Genomic DNA, 19,813 nt, shown 5'->3' on the forward strand with positions numbered 1-19,813 from the left:
CCCCCCCAATAATAATTTTCTGGTGCCGTCGCTGTTTCCAAGTCAGCCGGTGTGTTCGAGACGTCTGGAGATGTTTTCAAGAAATTTCATTCAGTTCTTCTAGTTGCCGAGTTCGCTTGTGCTATGGCTAGCGCAAGTCAATGGTTCTAGTTAGCATGGCATTAAAAACACTCATACCGACTCCACAGTGCTCCGAGGCAAATCAATTAAAACACTAGACTGTCGATGTACATATCTGTGTTGATAGAATAATATTTGAAACAAAACTAACCTCGCATCGCATGAATCATCCATTTTTTGAGGGACTAGTTTCTCAGCAGCAGCGGAATTTTGCTTTGCTCCGTTGGACTCAAAACTCTAAGATGCGCTGCTCGGAATCCAGCCGGTAAATACACACCTGAACACCGCCGATTTGTCGGCCCTTAAGCCCCCAAGGCTGTCTGAAAAGCCCTCGGAGCTCACTCAAACACCGGGCAGCACACGGCCCCGCGAACCCACAATTACGCACCGCGAACCCGAACCTCTGCTCCGTCCGGAGAACTGTAAACCCTCGGAGCCGTTGCGGGGAATCCCTCCGGTAAATACACACCTGAACACCGCTGAATTGTTGGCCCTTATGCCCCCAAGGCTGTCTGAAAAGCACTTGGACCTCACACAAACACCGGGCAGCACACGGCCACGCGAATCCACACATGCAGACTCTCCGTCGGACTCAAAACTCTAAGACCCGAAATACTGCCCGTAAATAGGCAATCGAACGGGGCAAAATTGTTGGGCCTCATGCCCTCAGACCTGGGTGAAAAGCGCTTGGACCTCACGCAAACACCAGGCAGCCCACGGCCCTGCCAACCCGCGAAGCCGAACCTCTGCTCCGTCTGGAGAACCGTAAACTCTCGGACGCGTTGCGGGGGATTCCCTCCTGGCACCACCATTCTCCGTTTGTTCGGTCCCGGTTCTCAGCTCCAGTGGGGGCTATCTCGGTCTCCACAGACACTCGTTCACGTTCTGCCCTTTGAGCATCCCTCTCGCGCAATTCTTCCTCTGTATATTCAGGCTCGTACAGGTACGTTTGGGTTTGGGTGGAAAAAAACTCCTCATCAGAGTCTTCAAAAGTTTCAGTATATTCTCCCTTTAAGCTGATTGTTATGAGTCTACAGACTTTACAGGCCGAGTATCAAACAGTGTAAGTGCTACCGCCTCCATCACCATGGGTCATTAGGCAGGTGGGAGGGACAGACAGAATATTTACATGCTTGACTTGAGAGTGCAAGCAGATGAATGAGGGTGAAGTGTTGGTGTTACGGTATACCAGGTATTTAGAAGTCCCGACAGTATGGTTTCCAATATTTATAGAAATACTGACACTCCTCTCTGATGATTGCATATGGATGTGATGTGTTGTAATGACCAGCAGACGCCACACCAAGTTGTCTCGTTCAAGGCCGTAGCCAGGATTTTTCAAATACCGAGGTCAATCCCAACTCAACCCTCAAAACAAAAGTCCTCCTGGCCTGAACTGCCCCCCTGACCCACCCCAAGGTCAAAAAGAAAGAAATAAGCACGAATAATTCATATTCATGTTCCTACGTGTGTGTCATAGACCCTGTTCCCCTGGCCTGTGATTGGTTCAGTAGCCTAGTAGTTGTGATTGTTTGGTCGCTGTCATGGTGATGAAGCCGGCTAGTTAAGAAAGTAAACACTGAAAAGTACGTCTCCGTTTCTCCGTTTGATTGTCCTGTGTACCTGGCTGAGCATCAAGAAGACATACCACCACCACAACGAACCCGAGATTCACAGAAGAATCTTTTATTTTAAATCACATCAAACAGTCGCACCAATCAATTGTAAAGTGTCTGCATGGAGCGGACCTGCTGACAGAATGTGCAGCTGACAGTGACGATTTCCTCATCGCTAAACCTGTGCCACCATCTGATCTGATCTTCCCTCGTTCGTGAGGACGGGTCTCCTGGACATTCTTTGTGCTTTTCCTATCTTCATTTCTAACCGGCTCCTTTTTAGTTTTTTATCGGTGCCTGATCTGGTGCGTGCGCGCTCGACCCCGGTCGGCATAAAAAAATGAATGTTAAAAACAATAATATATATCGTGAGAAAAAAATAGACTTGTCGCGAAGACAATGAAATGGAAACATTGTAATAATACCTGCGACCACGCTCTATAACAGCTGTAAAAGCTGTACCGCTATACTTATTTTCCCTTGGTTATGGAAGGAAAAAAAAGTCAACTTTTAAAAATTGGAAAGTGAAATCAGTGAAAAAAAAAATGCCGAGGACATGACCTCGGTGTCCTCAATGGTAGCTACGGCCTTGGTCTCGTTAGACAACAGGCAGCTGAGCTCAGAAAGATGGTTTCCATCTTTTGTTGCTTATAGTTGTAGGAGAAAATGAATTACCTCACAGTTTTCATCTCACCTTATCCTAATATTCCTATTTCCTGTCCGCTGATCAACTTTCCTGCTGATACCTGATTTCATTGTGTCTGCCTTTGGTTTGCTTGGTGATTAGAGGAAACATTTTACTTTAATCCTGAGTGAGACCTTTTGGTCTCACCCGCGATGCTTGAAGTCTTTTGCCTCGTCGCAGTCTAGTTCATGTTTGGGGAAAATGTCATTGTACTTTTGGAGCAGCTTCACCAACTTCTACTTCCCCACGGGCCAATATCACTATCGGGGAGCCCAACCTGTTGTAATCGCTGTTTCAGATCTGTAGGCCTGGCAATACCAAGGTTCTCCTCCTTTTTGTTTTTCTCAGGGTGGCTGGTACCTTGGACAAACCACCGGGAGAAGGAAAACACCTCCGCCAACATGCTGTTTCTCTTCAGGGTGATCAGCTTACTCGACAGGTTAGTGACCTTCATTGGAATCCGTCTATCACCCCACAACGGTGTGATGACATGACCAACCCTGCTGTTGCAGCATGGACATAGTTGAAGTGGGCTCAACAACAACAATTTAAACCAGACAAGATGTTCTTCCCTCGCCAACAGCGTGACTGACTGCTGAAGCTTAACACTCTTGTCAGGGAGCTCTTTCACTGCAGTGAAGGGCTTCTTCTTTTCTGACCACACATTCCCTCAACAAGTGTGGGCTGGCTAGTTTAAAGGTTGGCCATTTTATGGCTGGAATGCACGTTAACCTTGGCTAGGCTGGCGCTTTGGGCAGTTTCTCTGTGGTTCGGTTTAAAGCATGCCAGGCAGAGGTGCTCCTGCCTGCAGTGTGAAACGGTGGAGTGCCCCAGAGACTGGAAGACCCTGCTGAAACTGATCAGAGGAGATTTGTGTGCTGTCAGGATCCGGACTATGTTTTCTGTTGCCACCAGATGGCGGCACTATTTTTTCTGGTATTAATTGAGTTGATGTGTTTCACCTGTGTTTGGTTGCTCTGTGTATTTAAGCCACCACCCTTTCGTCTATCATTCAGTCTTCAGCATTGACCTGTGCGTAAGTCTCGCTGTGTGTGGCGTGAGCATTTTCTGTTTGAGTGGAGCTTTTGTCTTTTGAGAGTTACACCGTTTGAGTTTTGCCTATCTGCTGCTTGGACTAGAGAGAGTAGCTTTTGTTTTGTTGAGGGCAGTTTGGGTGTAGCCCTGTTCCTGTTAAGGAAGAAATCTTGTTTTGCTTGCTTTTGGACAATTAAAGCCTGTGAACTGTCGCACCGTGTCAGTCTTTGCTTTTGGGTTCTTGGGCTGCCTGTTCAGTAGAGCATAGACCTGAAACATAAGAGTCCACAGTTCGCATCCTTTTCGTGACGTGCAGTCTGGCTGTTCTGTGACAGTCCTCGATCAAAGAGCAGTTATCAGGGGGGGTCTGGATGTCACACTGCTTTCACCCTGCATGGGTAACTCTCCTCGGCGATGTGTTGTCCCTTAATCCTCAGGTACAGAAGCCTGAACATTAACTGTCACTGGTTTAAGATAAGGTTGCTCTCTCATTTCAGTTTGGTTTTATAAAGACAACGATTTAAAGGACAAGGAGCGCAGTATCATCGCTGAACCACAAGGCTATAGTTGTCACCAAGTAGCTTATGTAGTTTATTTTTGATGTAGTAGAGTTGCCAAAGAGGTCACCAACTGTCCAAGCGGGTTTGGCTCAAAAGTCATATTCATCAAACACAGCAGGCTTTTCATCTGACAAAGTAACATATTACAGAAAGAGTTGTATTTAAGGTATAATTTGACTCACTACTTGATGGCTGGTTTGATGTGGTTGGTTGTTACTGTTTGTACCTAAGGGACACAAATGTCAGGAAACAAATGGAGGGCCAAAGAATGGCCAGCATCCAACCTGACAGAGCTTTAGAGGATCTGCAGCGAATGATGGCAGAAAATCCCCAAATCTAGATGTGCAAATACCCCCCAAAAATATTTGAGGCTGTAACCACTGCCAAAGATGCTTCAATTATGTACTGATATAAGGGCCGGAATACTTGTGTAATGTGACATTTCAGGTTTTACCTTTTAATTAATAAATACAGCTATTTACTTTGTAGTACTGTTGCTCCTTCTGATTAAATATCATTATACTCAGTTAACAACTGTAATACAGTACACTGAAACTATCTGTGAGGAATCAAATCTAATTATTTTAGTGAAGTTTTATTCAGCAGAACACACTATTACAGTTATGTATTGTGTCAATTGGGGTCTATCTGAATGTGTGTCTGTCGTGTTCCCGGCATTAATCGTCTTAACAAGCATTGCTTCTCTCTGTGCTAACATCACTACATGTATGCGACTCACGATGATAGAGCCCAATCTTACATGGCACTCACTATGTCCCATTTAAATCAAGCTGAACATGCTGGATGCTCTGCAGCTCCACTTTTTGTTGTTTAAAGCAACATTTTAATGTGGGTTAGAGCTCAGTGTGTGTTCGGAAAAACCCGGAAATGTGCAATCGTACACACACACGCACACGGTGGACACATTCATTAAACACATCCATGTGACGATGCAACGTCGAGAGCCGGTGACATATTAATAAATACTGAGAAACCAACAACACAAGACTTAAACCACCAGGGGCCTGTACTACGAAGCAGGATTTGTGCTTAGCGAGGTAACTTAAGCGTTAACCCTGGGTTTTCCGTCCTACGACGCTGGTTCCCTTGTTACCGGGGTAGATCGCCATGGTAACTTACGCTGTGGAGCTAACCTGCTCCGGAGCAGGTTATGTTCCTGATAAGAGTTCAAAGTGTAAAAAAACACCGCCTACTGACCAATCAGCTCTCTTGGTGGGCGGATAAAAAACAAAACAAGAATCTCGGTGGATCGTGGATCAGGTCTCTTAGGAGAACTATAGAGTGTTCAGAGACCGGCAAAACCCTTTTTCTTTCCCTGACGATGTTTTATATGAGAGATACAGATTCTCATCAGAGCGAATTACTTTTCTGTGTCAGCGTACAGTCTACTTACCACTTTGAATTATGTTTTTATTTGATTTTATTTGCTCCCAAGTCCGTTTTACACCGCCGGGATTGCAGCTGAAAGAATGAGGCTGATATTGTCATAAACCACGTTATAAGAATACATCCAAGCAACACATTAATTTGTTATAGGTTGTTATAAGATATTTTTTCGGCTTTTTATTGCGGGAGGACAGCATAGAATTAAAGGGGCGAGAGAGAGCAACGCCATGATTTAAAAGAGGACCGCAGGGCAGATTTGAACCTGGGACCGCTGCAAAGAGCCTCGGTTCATGGGGCGGTAACTCTACTACTGAGCTATCAGAGCAGTTAACACATTCCTTTAATCAATCAGATCTAGTAGTGCCCTTATGATGGGGCAGTCATATTATCCGACTATTACTATTAATACGACTTACGCATTCACACAGTCGGCAAGTTTTTGCCAGCTGTCCTTCCTGCATTTGGCAGATGAAACTGTTGCCTTTTACCTGCATTATATTAACTTCTTCTTCTGTAAGTTTTTTGTAAGATTATGGTTCGCTCCTCATATGTGAAATATGCCGCTCCGCTGCCCGTAGACTGATCCATGTTCATGCTCTTTCACTCGACAGGTAAACCCTGGTTGACTTACTGAGTTGATAACCAGCTTCGTGTGACCGCTTATCTCCGATTGCCTTTGTTAGGGTTACTTAAGCTGGATCTCTGAAAGATACCTGGTATGTTGAACTCGCTTCATAGTACAGGCCCCTGACCCGTGTTGGACATCGCAAGTCTCAAAGTGTTGTTGTGAAGTGATGCATTGGTGACGGATTTAATACACCAACGTTGGTTTTGTTGTCTAAACCTAACGTTGGTTTTGTTGTCTAAACATAATGTTGTTTTGTTGTCTAAACCTAATGTTGGTTTGTTGACTGAAGTTAACGTTGCAGCCGTATTTATGTAGAGCAACAGACATAGTGTGAATGGATAGATAGCTCACTCAGGGAGGGAGGAAAGGGAGGTGGACGGATCAAACAAACACAGGACTTTAAGCCACGACACCACTGTCAAGTCCCACGTCAAAGCTGCTTTTGAAGACATGAATGCATCACACCGCTACACCATTGAGCAACCTCGGTGTCTTCATGTCTCACGTCTCTTTCTCATTAGTCAGCCCTGAATATGTTCAGGTGTCCCAGTTTAACCAAAGACTTAAGACTTTCTGATGACTCTTGTCTTGTTGTCAAAGAGGAAATCAATGAATGACGACCAGGAACAAACTGGAGGATGACTCATCTGTTAAGCAGCTGAAAATTATAGGTGTTATGTTGAGAAGCTAATAACTGTTAGAGAGAATAATTCCCTCCCCTCCCACAGTGTGACAGGAGAGAAAGAGAGCACTATGTGTGACTGATAAACAGAACACTTAACGAGCCATGCGTGAAGACACATTCGGCCCTATTTTAGCCGTCTGAAACAAAGCGCAAGTGTCTTTGTGGGCAGATCTCGGACACTGTTGTTATTATAACGGCAGATAAATGAGTCATGCGTCCGACGCAAATCTAAAAAGGGTTGGTCTGAAGTGGCTTAATTGCTAATAGGTGTGTTTTGGGCGTGACATGCAATAAATCAATCAGGGCGTCATCTCCAATTCCCTTTAAGAGAGAGAAGCGCTTGTTCCATGGTGGATTAATATTATAGTGGCAGCTTTACCGGGAGCATGGCAGGAGCTGTGCCCCCCCCTTCGTCTCCCTCCCTCCCTCCATCCGCTCCTCCACACGCCACTGGGAGTACCGCGGCTTCACCATGCCTTCCTCCATATTCCACGTTGACCATACACAGGGAAACAACGGCATGCTCCTTCCAATAAGCCACACCGTAACGGCATATTCCCCCGCCACACACACACATTCACCGGCGGCTGTCAACAAAACAGCCTGAATCATTTGGTTGACTGTGTATGCTATGCCTATTTGTTCATATCGTCGACATCATGAACTCCAGAATGATTTCCCCAGTGTTGAAATATTTGGGAAAATAGAAAATAGCGACGATACTTGCGTTGGTGTTGAAAGTGCAATGTGCTGGGTACACGATAGGGCCACTACTAACACTTGCACAACGGTGTGAGGGCAACCCACGCTCACACGGGGAGAACATGCAAACTGAAGGAACAGAAGGAAGCCAAACCGGGAATCGAACCCTCGCTGTGAGGCGATAGTGCTACCTATTACACCACTGTGCAGCCCGTAAACAAAACATGCAGTTTTGAAATGATTCTTTTATCTATTGAAAAAAAAAAAAAACGATCCAACCCTACCGGCCCTGTGTAAAGAAGTAATTGGCCCCTTCGTTACTCAATAAATCAAAAGGACACATTTAATTGATAATTGGGTTTAATTTGACAAGACACACCAGGAATGATTACTGTCAGACCTGCTCAAACTGAACACTTAAATAGAACCTGTCTGTCAACGGGACAGCAGCATTGCCATGTATCAGTCTGGAAAGGGTTACAGAAACATTTCTAAGGCTTTAGGACTCCAGCGAACCACAGTGAGAGTCATTATTAGCAAATGGAGAGAACATGGAACAGTGGTGAACCTTCCAAGGACCCACCGGCCACCAAAACCCTACCAAGACCACATCAGCGACTCATCCAGGAGGTCCCAAAAGAAAAGCCCAGAATAACATCTAAAGGACTTCAGGCCTCACGTGTCTCAGTTAAGGTCAGTGTTGATTCCACAATAAGAAGGACACGGGGCAAAGATGACACTCATGGGAGAGCTGGGAGACCAAAACCACTGCTCTCCACAAAGATCACAAAGGCTCGTCTCACATTTACCAAAAACATCTTAATGACCCCAAAGACCTTTGAGATCAGATTCTATGGACTGATGAGTCAATAGAACTTTTAGAAGACATGGGTCCCGTTACATCAGGTGGAAACCTAACACAGCCTTCCACAATAAGAGCATCATACAAACAGTCTACACGGTGGTTTTAGTGTGATGGTCTGGGGCTGCTTTGCTGTTTCAGGACCTGGACTAAACATGGTGGTTTTAGTGTGATGGTCTCTAGCAAACGTTTGATTGCAGTTGTGGCTGCCGAGGGTGGTGCAACAGCTGGTTTAGCGGGGCAATTCCTTTTTCACATGGCTGATATAGGTTTGAAATAATTAATTACCTTGAATAAATGGAATAATCATATAAAAACTGTATTTTGTGTTCACTCGCATCTTCTTTGTCTAATATAAAAATTTGTTTGATAATTGAAACATTTAAGTGATTCAAATGTACAAAAAAAAAAAAGAAGAAACCAGGAAGGAAAACCAAACATCATCCTGTCTGGGTTCATGACATCATCCAGAGGTGCTCGGTGGATTTCACCAAGCTGGATTCACTGGATCTAGTAAGACCCACGTCAGCTGGTTCACAACAGCTGGATGTGATTTAATATCAATAACCACATGAAAAGGATGCTGGAATAACTCCATAATGATGGTGATCAGTAAAAAGTGCTAGGCTATGCTAACATTGTAGCTGCTCCATCAACACTCCAAATACGGTCATCTAGACATAAATACAGCAGAGACCTTGTTGTTTGAACCACAGACAGTCTCTGGTTTCTCCACATAGTCTGGTCTGGTCTCTGGACCAATGTGAGCTACTATCTAGACCTCTGGGGGACCACAGACAGTCTCTGGTTTCTCCACATAGTCTGGTCTGGTCTCTGGACCAATGTGAGCTACTATCTAGACCTCTGGGGGACCACAGACAGTCTCTGGTGAATTACTATCGTATAATAAAATTAGCTTATTTATAAAGGAACAAATATAAAATGTAAAGAGAAACAGTGGATAATACAGCAAACGATTCAATAATATGAACATAAATTGGTGTGGTGTGTGTGTGTTTGTGTGTGTGTTTGTGTGTGTGTGTAAATGTCCTCCATTCTGCTCACAGAGGTGCTGCTGATAGTCGGATGACATTTTGCAGATGTGTGCACAGTTGCATTCATGTAATTGTTGTGATGCAGACATACGTCAGGCCTGTAGAAGAGTTGACAGTCATCTTAGCCTGAGGGGACTCAGTGCTTTCCTGCTGCGTGCTGTAATGCTGTTGTCATTATTGCTTGCTATTAGAGGTAGATAGAGAAAACAAGATATAAAAAGGTGTGTGTGTGTGTGTGTGTGTGTGTGTGTGTGTGTGTGTGTGTGTGTGTGTGTGTGTGTGTGTGTTTAACCCCGGACGTTCTGCCCCCTCGGCTTGGCAAGCCTGACATAATCTGCTTAGCTTTGAATACCTCATAGTTTCAGAAATACAGACCTTTGAAATTTGTCTTGAAAATAGTCTGGTCTGGTCTCTGGACTAATGTGAGCTACTATCTAGACCTCTGGGGGACCACAGACAGTCTCTGGTTTCTCCACATAGTCTGGTCTGGTCTCTGGACTAATGTGAGCTACTATCTAGACCTCTGGGGGACCATAGACAGTCTCTGGTGTCTCCATATAGTCTGGTCTGGTCTGGTCTCTGGACTAATGTGAGCTACTATCTAGACCTCTGGGGGACCATAGACAGTCTCTGGTGTCTCCACATAGTCTGGTCTGGTCTCTGGACTAATGTGAGCTACTATCTAGACCTCTGGGGGACCATAGACAGTCTCTGGTTTCTCCACATAGTCTGGTCTGGTCTCTGGACTACTATGAGCTACTATCGTAGACCTCTGGGGGACCACAGACAGTCTCTGGTTTCTCCACATAGTCTGGTCTGGTCTCTGGACTAATGTGAGCTACTATCTAGACCTCTGGGGGACCATAGACAGTCTCTGGTTTCTCCACATAGTCTGGTCTGGTCTCTGGACTAATGTGAGCTACTATCTAGACCTCTGGGGGACCATAGACAGTCTCTGGTTTCTCCACATAGTCTGGTCTGGTCTCTGGACTAATGTGAGCTACTATCTAGACCTCTGGGGGACCACAGACAGTCTCTGGTTTCTCCACATAGTCTGGTCTGGTCTCTGGACTAATGTGAGCTACTATCTAGACCTCTGGGGATGTGAAAAAATTCATTTTTTTCCAACTTCAGCTAATATTGCAGATATTTACTAAATAGATCCACATTTTTCAATTAAAGGCATCAGTTAGCCTCTGGGATGCTTATTTATCACTCTACAGGAAGCTAAAGGTGGCTTTTTGGTCAAAATGAGTTAAATAAGGTGAAACTATAGGAGCCATCCTGAAAAAACATGGAACAACTCAGATGTTTCCCTAATAACACAGAAATGCTAGGATCATCTTCTATTCACAGGTACATTTTTTGCCAGGATAACACAGTTGCCCAAAGAATGTTTGTTTTTCTATCTGTAGGCAGCTGAAAGTGGCAATTTGGCCAAAAAAGGTAAAGATGCTGGGGTCCTAACCCAATAAGTGAGGTTATGTGACATTTTTTTCAATTCATAAATGGTTCATTGGGAACATTGTCACAAGAAATGATGATCAACATTATGTGTTTGTGACTTTCATGAAGCGAGGAAGGGGCCTCCAGAAAACGGATCAATGCTGGGTGCCGTTAGTTGACAGTCTTTGTGTGGTCGACAGTGTTGTGCCTGAACGCGTTCATTGAACGGTAGTTCATGAACTCGTACATATTTTGGGCGAACGTGAACTGAACGTACTGTATTACGGCATGATCAACATTACTGTGAACATGTTCATTCTGTTGTCTGTGAAGGCACGCTCTCTCAGTTTAACTTCTTTCAATGGGCGGCCAAGATTTGTATTGCCTTCCAGGCAAAAACCAGGCTAAAACACACCGTAAACAGGCCTTAATATATAGCGAAGAAAACACCCAATCTGGCAACACCAGCCGCCAGTGTTGCACCGCCGCATACGCCATCAAAACAAAAAACAGCAGAGAGCTTGCGGGAGGCGGCGCCGCGATGCGAGGGCATTTCACGGCACGTAGACAATGAATGGGAAGCGTGGAAATAACGCTGCCTGTGGACATGAACCTTCAGCCAAAATCTCACGCTGAACTATGTTCAACACTTGAGAGACCTGTTTATGACAAGGTCGATGAGGCCAAAGTGATCTAGGTCCATGTGCTGTACAGAAAAGTGTTTGTTTGTGTGCGCACAAAGACAAAATAAAATAATTTAAGAACTGTAAACGTGTGTAGCTGTAAGAACATGGCATCAGCTTCTGCTGCTATACATTTCCTCACTGGTATGTTTCCAGGTCCAGCTTAACTACAGTGTTTCCCCTAGCAGCTTTTCTTCATCAAAGAAACTGTTCCCATAAAAAAACTAGCTATCATTCCTGAAAGTCTCCTTGTAACCTCATCTGTGATGCTGGGACCAGCTGGCTGTAGAGCAGAGAGACTCACCCGTCCCTCGGCGTTGGCAGGCCTGGCATGGCGGTTGAACACGTGAGCTGGGTCTTTGTGATAGACCTTCAGACAGGAGTGGGATGTGATGTTTCTAGAAGCAGACAGAACACACACACAGTGACACTTTCATGTGTGTGTGCATCATATTCATTTCATACGGTCCCATGCCTATTTCACATAGTGGGGACGCCACACTAACCTTCTATTTCTATTGAGAAGTTTCTTATTTCCAGTTTAATAGATTAAATTGAATTTTGGTTGCATTATTGAAAACGGAAAGAGGAACCTTTTCCTATTCATAACATTTCTATAATCTATAATCTGTTAAAGATGGGGTATGTAATCCTGTTCAGAAGCACTTTTTGTTATACTGGGTGAAATGGCCCGTCTAATTTCAGAGGGATCAGTACATTATGTCATCAGGAAAAGGAACGGAATTAAACAGAGCTCTGTGGCCGCCGTGGGACTGAGAAAACAAACAACCAATCTGCGCCCCTCGCACCGAAGGGCGCGGATTGGTCGGAGTAAAAAAACAATCAGATGCCTTCATGTCTAGTTCTGCACCCGCCCTCCCTGCCTTAGCGCGAGTGCACAGCCTTCACGTCTCGCTGATGCCGGAAGAATCAGCTTGGACGGACTCACTGACGGGGGGGGGGGGGGGGGGGGGACTTAGAGGAGGGAGGAGGAGGTGCTATTTTCAAATCTTGCTAGCTCTCTTGCTAGCTTTCCAACATTACATACCCCAGCTTTAATAGAACAGGGATCTTTAGTTTCTCATTCATTCCCCTACTCACTATTCAGGGGGATCTTTATAGACAACTGTATAGAGGACTACATAGAGGACTGTATGGGGACTACATAGAGGACTGTATGGGGGACTACATAGAGGACTGTATGGAGGACTGTATGGAGGACTACATAGAGGACTCTATGGGGGACTACATAGAGGACTACATAGAGGACTACATAGAGGACTGTATGGGGGACTACATAGAGGACTACATAGAGGACTGTATGGGGGACTACATAGAGGACTACATAGAGGACTGTATGGGGGACTACATAGAGGACTGTATGGGGACTACATAGAGGACTGTATGGGGGACTACATAGAGGACTGTACGGGGGACTACAAAGAGGACTACATAGAGGACTGTATGGGGGACTACATAGAGGACTGTATGGGGACTACATAGAGGACTGTATGGGGGACTACATAGAGGACTTTATGGGGGACTACATAGAGGACTACATAGAGGACTGTATGGGGGACTACATAGAGGACTGTATGGGGACTACATAGAGGACTGTATGGGGGACTACATAGAGGACTGTATGGGGACTACATAGAGGACTGTATGGGGGACTACATAGAGGACTGTACGGGGGACTACATAGAGGACTACATAGAGGACTGTACGGGGGACTACATAGAGGACTACATAGAGGACTGTATGGGGGACTACATAGAGGACTGTATGGGGGACTACATAGAGGACTACATAGAGGACTACATAGAGGACTTTATGGGGGACTACATAGAGGACTGTATGGGGGACTACATGGAGGACTGTATGGGGGACTACATAGAGGACTGTATGGGGGACTACATAGAGGACTACATAGAGGACTGTATGGGGGACTACATAGAGGACTGTATGGGGGACTACATAGAGGACTACATAGAGGACTGTATGGGGGACTACATAGAGGACTGTATGGGGGACTACATAGAGGACTACATAGAGGACTGTATGGGGGACTACATAGAGGACTGTATGGGGGACTACATAGAGGACTGTACGGGGGACTACATAGAGGACTGTATGGGGGACTACATAGAGGACTGTACGGGGGACTACATAGAGGACTACATAGAGGACTGTATGGGGGACTACATAGAGGACTGTATGGGGGACTACATAGAGGACTGACAGTGCTATGCATGACGGGATATAATGCTTGCTTGCTTTGCTTTTCAAGATGAATTGAGGGATACCTCCAGTCCACTATATAGGGTATAATACTGGTAATCATGAATGACACTGAACATACTAACGTGGGAACAGTAATGTGCTTATGTCATTTAAGGTTGAAAGTAATGACACGGCCCTCACCTGATGTCCTCTAGGTCGTAGTAGACGTTGCGGCTGGTGTCTTTGATGTAGACGGCCATGTTGGGAGACTGCAGCAGCTTCATGGTGAGCTGGTGAGGGAAGGCGCTGACGAACAGAGCACGCAGAGCGTCCTGATGCCTCATCTCAGTGGGCATCCTCACCTGCTTAGTCTCCTCCCCATACTGCAGGTACAACACACCTGAGACACACACACACACACAAGTTTCTTTACTGTACTCTACTATGTTTCTTTATCCATATGTATATACATATCCATAATAATATAAATTAGGGATGCTCCGATCAGCATTTTTGGGGGCCGATCCGATCACCGATCACAGGAATCATAGATCTGCCGATACCGATCACCGATCACAGAATGGATGGGAGAATAATAATAATAATAATAATTCTCAATGTCCTGTATTTACAAGTCCACTTCAATAGATAGGCCGTCCCTCTCATTATCGCTCAGTGGGATCTCCCCGCTATTGAGCCGTTTTATGACTGAACATACTGTTGACGACTGTGTAGGACACAGCAGGATTCTGGGTCGGGCTTGGGCTTCAGACTTGTGGTGTGAGCGGGACTGGAGTGTAACCGGACCGGTACATTTATAATAAAAATGCCGCTGTGTGCTTTCACTGCCCGCTCGCTCAGCTCCACTAGGGAGGCTGTAATTAAGCTGACGAACTGTTGACGTTCTTCTTGCATGTGATGTTGATACTTATCTATTTTGGAACAATCACAGCAGCGCTGTAAGTCCATAAAAGCTCACCGAGCGTCACTAGCGCTGTTTACACTGGAAATTTGCCATCGTGAAATTCCCAACCCGCATCAGGCGCAGAAAAACTGTCTCCGGTAAAAAAAAAATATATAAAAACGCGATCGGCTTTTCTGATTGGCACTTTGACCAATCACCGATCAACCTGTTTAGGGTCCACATCGGCCGATAAGGATCGGCAGCCGGTCGATCGGAGCATCCCTAATATAAATAATCAAAATCATTTGACACATAAAAGGCTCTTCCACCTCTTGAAATTTTGAGCGTATTCTAGTCCTGCTCAATGTGTTAAGTGTCCTGAGATGACTTCTGTTGTGATTTGACACTATAAATAAAATTGAATTGAATTGAATTGAAAAAAAAACGTTTTTTGTTTAAATCCTTTAACAGTGAGATGTTAAAGTTATGTCTGACTGCAGTAATGACGGCATGTTCCCATCTAGCCTCAACTACATCTTATCTGTCGTACGTGTGTGTGTGTGTGTTTGTACTGCTATCATTGTGAGGACAACCGTGGGTAATTAACCTTTTGAGTGAGGACCATTTTGGAAAGTGAGGAATATATGTCTCCCAACACCTGTGTGTACTGAATACTGGACAAGTCTGAATACACACACTTTTTGCTCTCTATCGCCCCCTATGGAGTTTTTTATGTATTGCACCAGAACATCTTAAACCAGAGAAATGTCGAGAGAAGGACCATTTCAAGGTGTTTTTTTTAGATAAAATCAAATACATTTTATGAAATTTCACCTTTGTATTATACTTTGTATATACTTATATTTTTTTCATGATATTAAATGCACAGTGAGAATGATTCTCAGACCCTGCTTGAAATCACTGTAATTGTATACTTCCCTATGTTTTTTAAACTTCAAATTGACTTCCTCTTCCTAGCTAACTTGCTAAGTTATGTCTGTTATGTTACCACTTGTCAGACCAGTTATAATGTTTGAGTCTCTACTTTTACCACTCTGCTTTTAGTGCCTGTACAACAGAAGTGCACATTTTTCTTCAGTCAGCTATACACTGTGCTCATGTTATCACTAGGTAGTGTTTCAGGTCCTGATGGACCTTAGTGGGAGAACTTGAACCTCTCCACTCAAGGATTAACTGATTAGATTTGCAAAGGTCAAATGTCACTATGGCATCCCAACCCCATTAATATGATATCTCAGAAACAGTTTGAGGTTTATCAAATGACTCAAGGATGAACTGAACAGATTTGGGGGGTCTTGATTTGATAAGTATGACAAAGAACGGTGAAGTGATGACATTTTATACCAAAAAGGTTAAAGTCCCAGTCGGCAACATTTTTTTGATCATATTCACCGAAGCCGACACTATGCTCCGATAGAACAACATAAATCATCCAATTTTAGAAAAAAAGTGTGCCTCTACGTGCACGTAGAGCCTGTTGTTTGTTTTGCAAAATATCAACAAAGCCTGTGGTCATCCTGTCCAATCAGCACGCAGGGCTGTGTTCGTGCACACACAGGGTGCAGTCGAATAGTCAAAAAATAAGGTCCTAACTCCTATTCCTAACTCCTATTCCTTGACCTCTGGGGAAAACGTCACGGGGTTAAGGTAAGGCGATAGGAGAACTCAAAGAAAAGTCTACCGCGGTGCTCAGAGAATCCGACTGGACTTTCACTAAGCTACGTCATTATAACGCGCCTGATGATTGACAGCTGATGATCGGCACCGGCGATTGACGTGCGTCTGCGCTGGATAAACTACAATAACGGACTACATAAAGCGCATCGTCCACTTCTCCACATGTTGGTTTTATAAACAGCTGGTTCACTGACCGGCTTCAGGTCCAGCAGCTCCTCCTTCCTGTTTGACCGTTTGCTGTATTTACATTTCATTTGTGGTTTTAGTTTCGTTTTTGTCAAGTTTGTAACATGATTGAAAAAAAAATACCATTCATTATTATCATCACTATTCCAATTACTATATGCTTGAAAGTAATTGTTAAATATGCAAATGCACATATTGTTTGTTTTCATGAACGGCGAGGTGTGCGGCACTTTAAATTGTGGGTCGGCGTAATCTCCTTTCCTTTCGCATAGGAAGGTCCGTTGCATCCTATGCTAAAGGAGCTCTGAAAGGAAGCATTGGAGCTCCTTTCCTTTGCATTTAGAGAATTCGAACAGCTCTTATCATGGCGGCCACTTGTTTACTTCCGGGTCACTTCTTCAGTTAGGAACCTTCCTAAGCAAAAAAAAGACTATTGGACTGCACCCACAGAGCCCCTCTTCCCTCGGGTCGTACCACTATCACAGGGGGGAGGCGGAGGGAAGTAGGAACAAGCTTCTAATTCCTCGGTTAAAAACTGAAATGAGGAGGTCCAAAACAACTAAGGAAAAGAAAACACCGGTGGAAAAGAAGGAAAAAAAGAAAGATTGCCCTCGATCCGCCGGACTTGCCGACTGGGACTTTAAAGGTCAACTTCATTCTGACATAATGTTTTTTTTTATTCTTTTTGGCAGTTATTCAAAACCATAGCTCAGGAAAAACTATTGAAAGGTGTGCAGAAGCAAACAACCATGATGTGGTAATTCTAGCTCATAATCAACTATCATTTTTTATCTTATCACGAGAAAAACTAAGATGGTGAACATGTTAAACATTAAAATTGCTGAACATCAGTATGTCAGTCTTGCATGTTTCACATTCATTTTATGTGTGACAATCAGGGATTAAAATTAACGCCGTCCTGTCATCCTGGGGACGTAATAAATTGTCATCGGGAGGATAAATTTAACTTGGGCCTACCTTGGGACGACGAGAATTTTGGCTGACTACATTTTTCTAAAAGTTTTCATCACTATTTGCAAACCAGAACGGTGGTCGGTGGAAATAGATTTGGTGCCTGTTGCTCTTGCACTGCTTACCGCTCGAGCTCGGACGAGACGAAGATATTACTGTCACCAGAGATCAGCTGACCGTCACTGTGCTAGCTACTACTACTCAATACGATGTTGCACTGGCTGAAGCCTAAAGAGTGTACCCAGCCCCAGGACATAGCCCAACCAGGCCCAAGTCACCCAGTACGATGTGAGAGTGATGGCGAAACAACATTTCCCACAGAGCTTGAGGTAAACTAACGCTACAGAATCACCACTCTCTCGGCAACGATAGCTGCTACATTGAGTCTCAGGGCAGAAAGCATTTAGAGGCTAACAATGCCAGTAAGCTAGGAAGCTAAGAAACTGTGGGAATTGTGGTAGAAAGATACTTTGATAACAATTGATACTTTAACCTCCCACAAATTCAAACATGTCAACACATCCTCTGATATTATTATACCATTAGATTCCATCACTTAGCCTACTCTAACTGGTCAGCAGATTAGCATCGTCTACTAGCTTGCTAACGCAAACAGCCGGTTGTATACAATTATACTGTTGAAACAATGTAATAACAAACCAAAACTGTATACTCACCACACCGAGATTGTTGGTTATCATACTCAACTTTTCTGGTTGTGGTGGTAAAAGTAATTATCCACAAGTTATCCACCATCAACAAAACAGGTAGACTGTCAAAGTTTACGTTATGGCGTTTGGCTATTACCAATGAATCTACTCACTCAGCAAAGAATGCATTAAGACCATCGTTTCTGCCCAGTTTTGTGCAGGAGTCAGCAACCTTTTCTTTCCGTTTTAACAAGATAGTCAATCACTGCACATTATTAACCTTCTATTCAATATGCTATTATTGTCATGCTATAGGCTACTGTATTTCCATTAATTGTAATGAAAATACAGATAGTCTAGTAGTGCATGTACTTCAAGTTAAGCTTGACAATTAAATATTAGAATATTTTATTCATTTTCATATTTAGAAAAAAGCAAGGGGGGCACTAATAGAGGAACCCTTTAGTCACAGGTTGCAGACGTTCTAGAACAAATACCAACTGTGCATCATAAGTCAGTGTAATGTTAGACATGGGAAGATATATATTTATTTTATTTTAGGGTTTAGTATGCTGTTGTTTTTGACATCAACAATGCATGTTTGTCCTTTAATAAAAATCAACATCTCTTATTTTCTACAGAAACAAGTAAGATCTACCAACTCTTATGAGGCAAAAAGGAAGAGAAAGTTCCTTCCTGAGTGAGTGGAAACAAGTATATTCCTTTATTGACTGGGATGCTGAGGCAGAACTGATGTACTGCAAGACCTGTCGAAGCTGTCCAACCCAGGCCAAGGGGAACAAACCTGGTTCATGGCGTTACAGGGGACAAGACAATTAAGGAGCATGTAGCCACCACGCTCCACGAAACAGCAGCAGAAGCCTTGCAAGCAAGAGAAGATCCAGTGGGGGGAGAAATAGTGGCAGCCTTTGACAGGATGCATGCAGCTGTGCAGGAGAAGTTGGTGAAACTCTTCAACATTGCCTATTTCATTGCAAAAGAAATGGAGCCATTCACCCTATTCCCTAAGTTGATGACACTTCACAAGACCAATGGCCTGGATCTTGGCTCAACTTACCACAACAATATGGCGTGCAACGCCTTTGTTGAAGTAATAGCTTCATGCTTTGTTGAGGACCTCAAGGAGGAGTTGCAAGCAGCCAGGATCTTTTCAGTAATATCGGACTCCTTGGTTGGCCGTACGGTGAAGGACCAGGAAATGATCTACTGCACTTACCTAAAGGATGGCAAACCAATGAACCGGCTTATTCAGATTGTGACCCTGGATCACGCCCATAGCCAGGGCATTTTGGATGCCATTCTGAAAGGGCTGAAAGTGGTGGGTAGTTGTTTACTTTTGAATGTAATGTATGAATGAAACAATGCTTTTATTGTATTCATACTATAACCTAATGTGAGGATGCTTAGTCTTTTTTCACCAACTTTATCACCAAAGTGGGGATTCAAGAGGAGGACCTGAAGCAGCGCCTTGTGGGCTTTCGGTGTGATGGCGCTTCTGTAATGCTGGGAGTGAACAACGGTGTCGCAGCCAGACTAAAGGCCTGATTATGCTTCCGCGTAGTGATCACGCAACGGCCACGCAGTTGCTTGGAGACCGTGATGGTTCTGCGTTGGGTTTACGTATCGAAATGCAATTCAATGCCACACCGGTAAAGGGCGCTATGTTTTTTGTAAA

At 44.2% G+C, this 19,813-nt stretch overlaps 1 protein-coding gene across 8 annotated transcripts in view; it reads right to left on the minus strand.

The window, feature by feature from the left end:
* Window positions 1-19,813, minus strand: part of LOC311012779 (sickle tail protein homolog) — a 129,612-nt gene that overhangs the window by 46,020 nt on the left and 63,779 nt on the right. For all 8 annotated transcript variants that reach the window (XM_084008418.1, XM_084008423.1, XM_084008421.1 and 5 more), the window contains exons 3-4: window positions 13,909-14,107; window positions 11,789-11,882 (exon numbers count right to left, since the gene is read on the minus strand). In XM_084008418.1, coding sequence (XP_083864544.1) covers window positions 11,789-11,882; window positions 13,909-14,107 — 293 coding nt within the window. The remainder of the gene's footprint in view (window positions 1-11,788; window positions 11,883-13,908; window positions 14,108-19,813) is intronic.

The sequence above is a fragment of the Eutrigla gurnardus genome, assembly GCF_963514095.1.
Source record: "Eutrigla gurnardus genome assembly, chromosome: 4".
Lineage (NCBI taxonomy): Eukaryota > Metazoa > Chordata > Actinopteri > Perciformes > Triglidae > Eutrigla > Eutrigla gurnardus.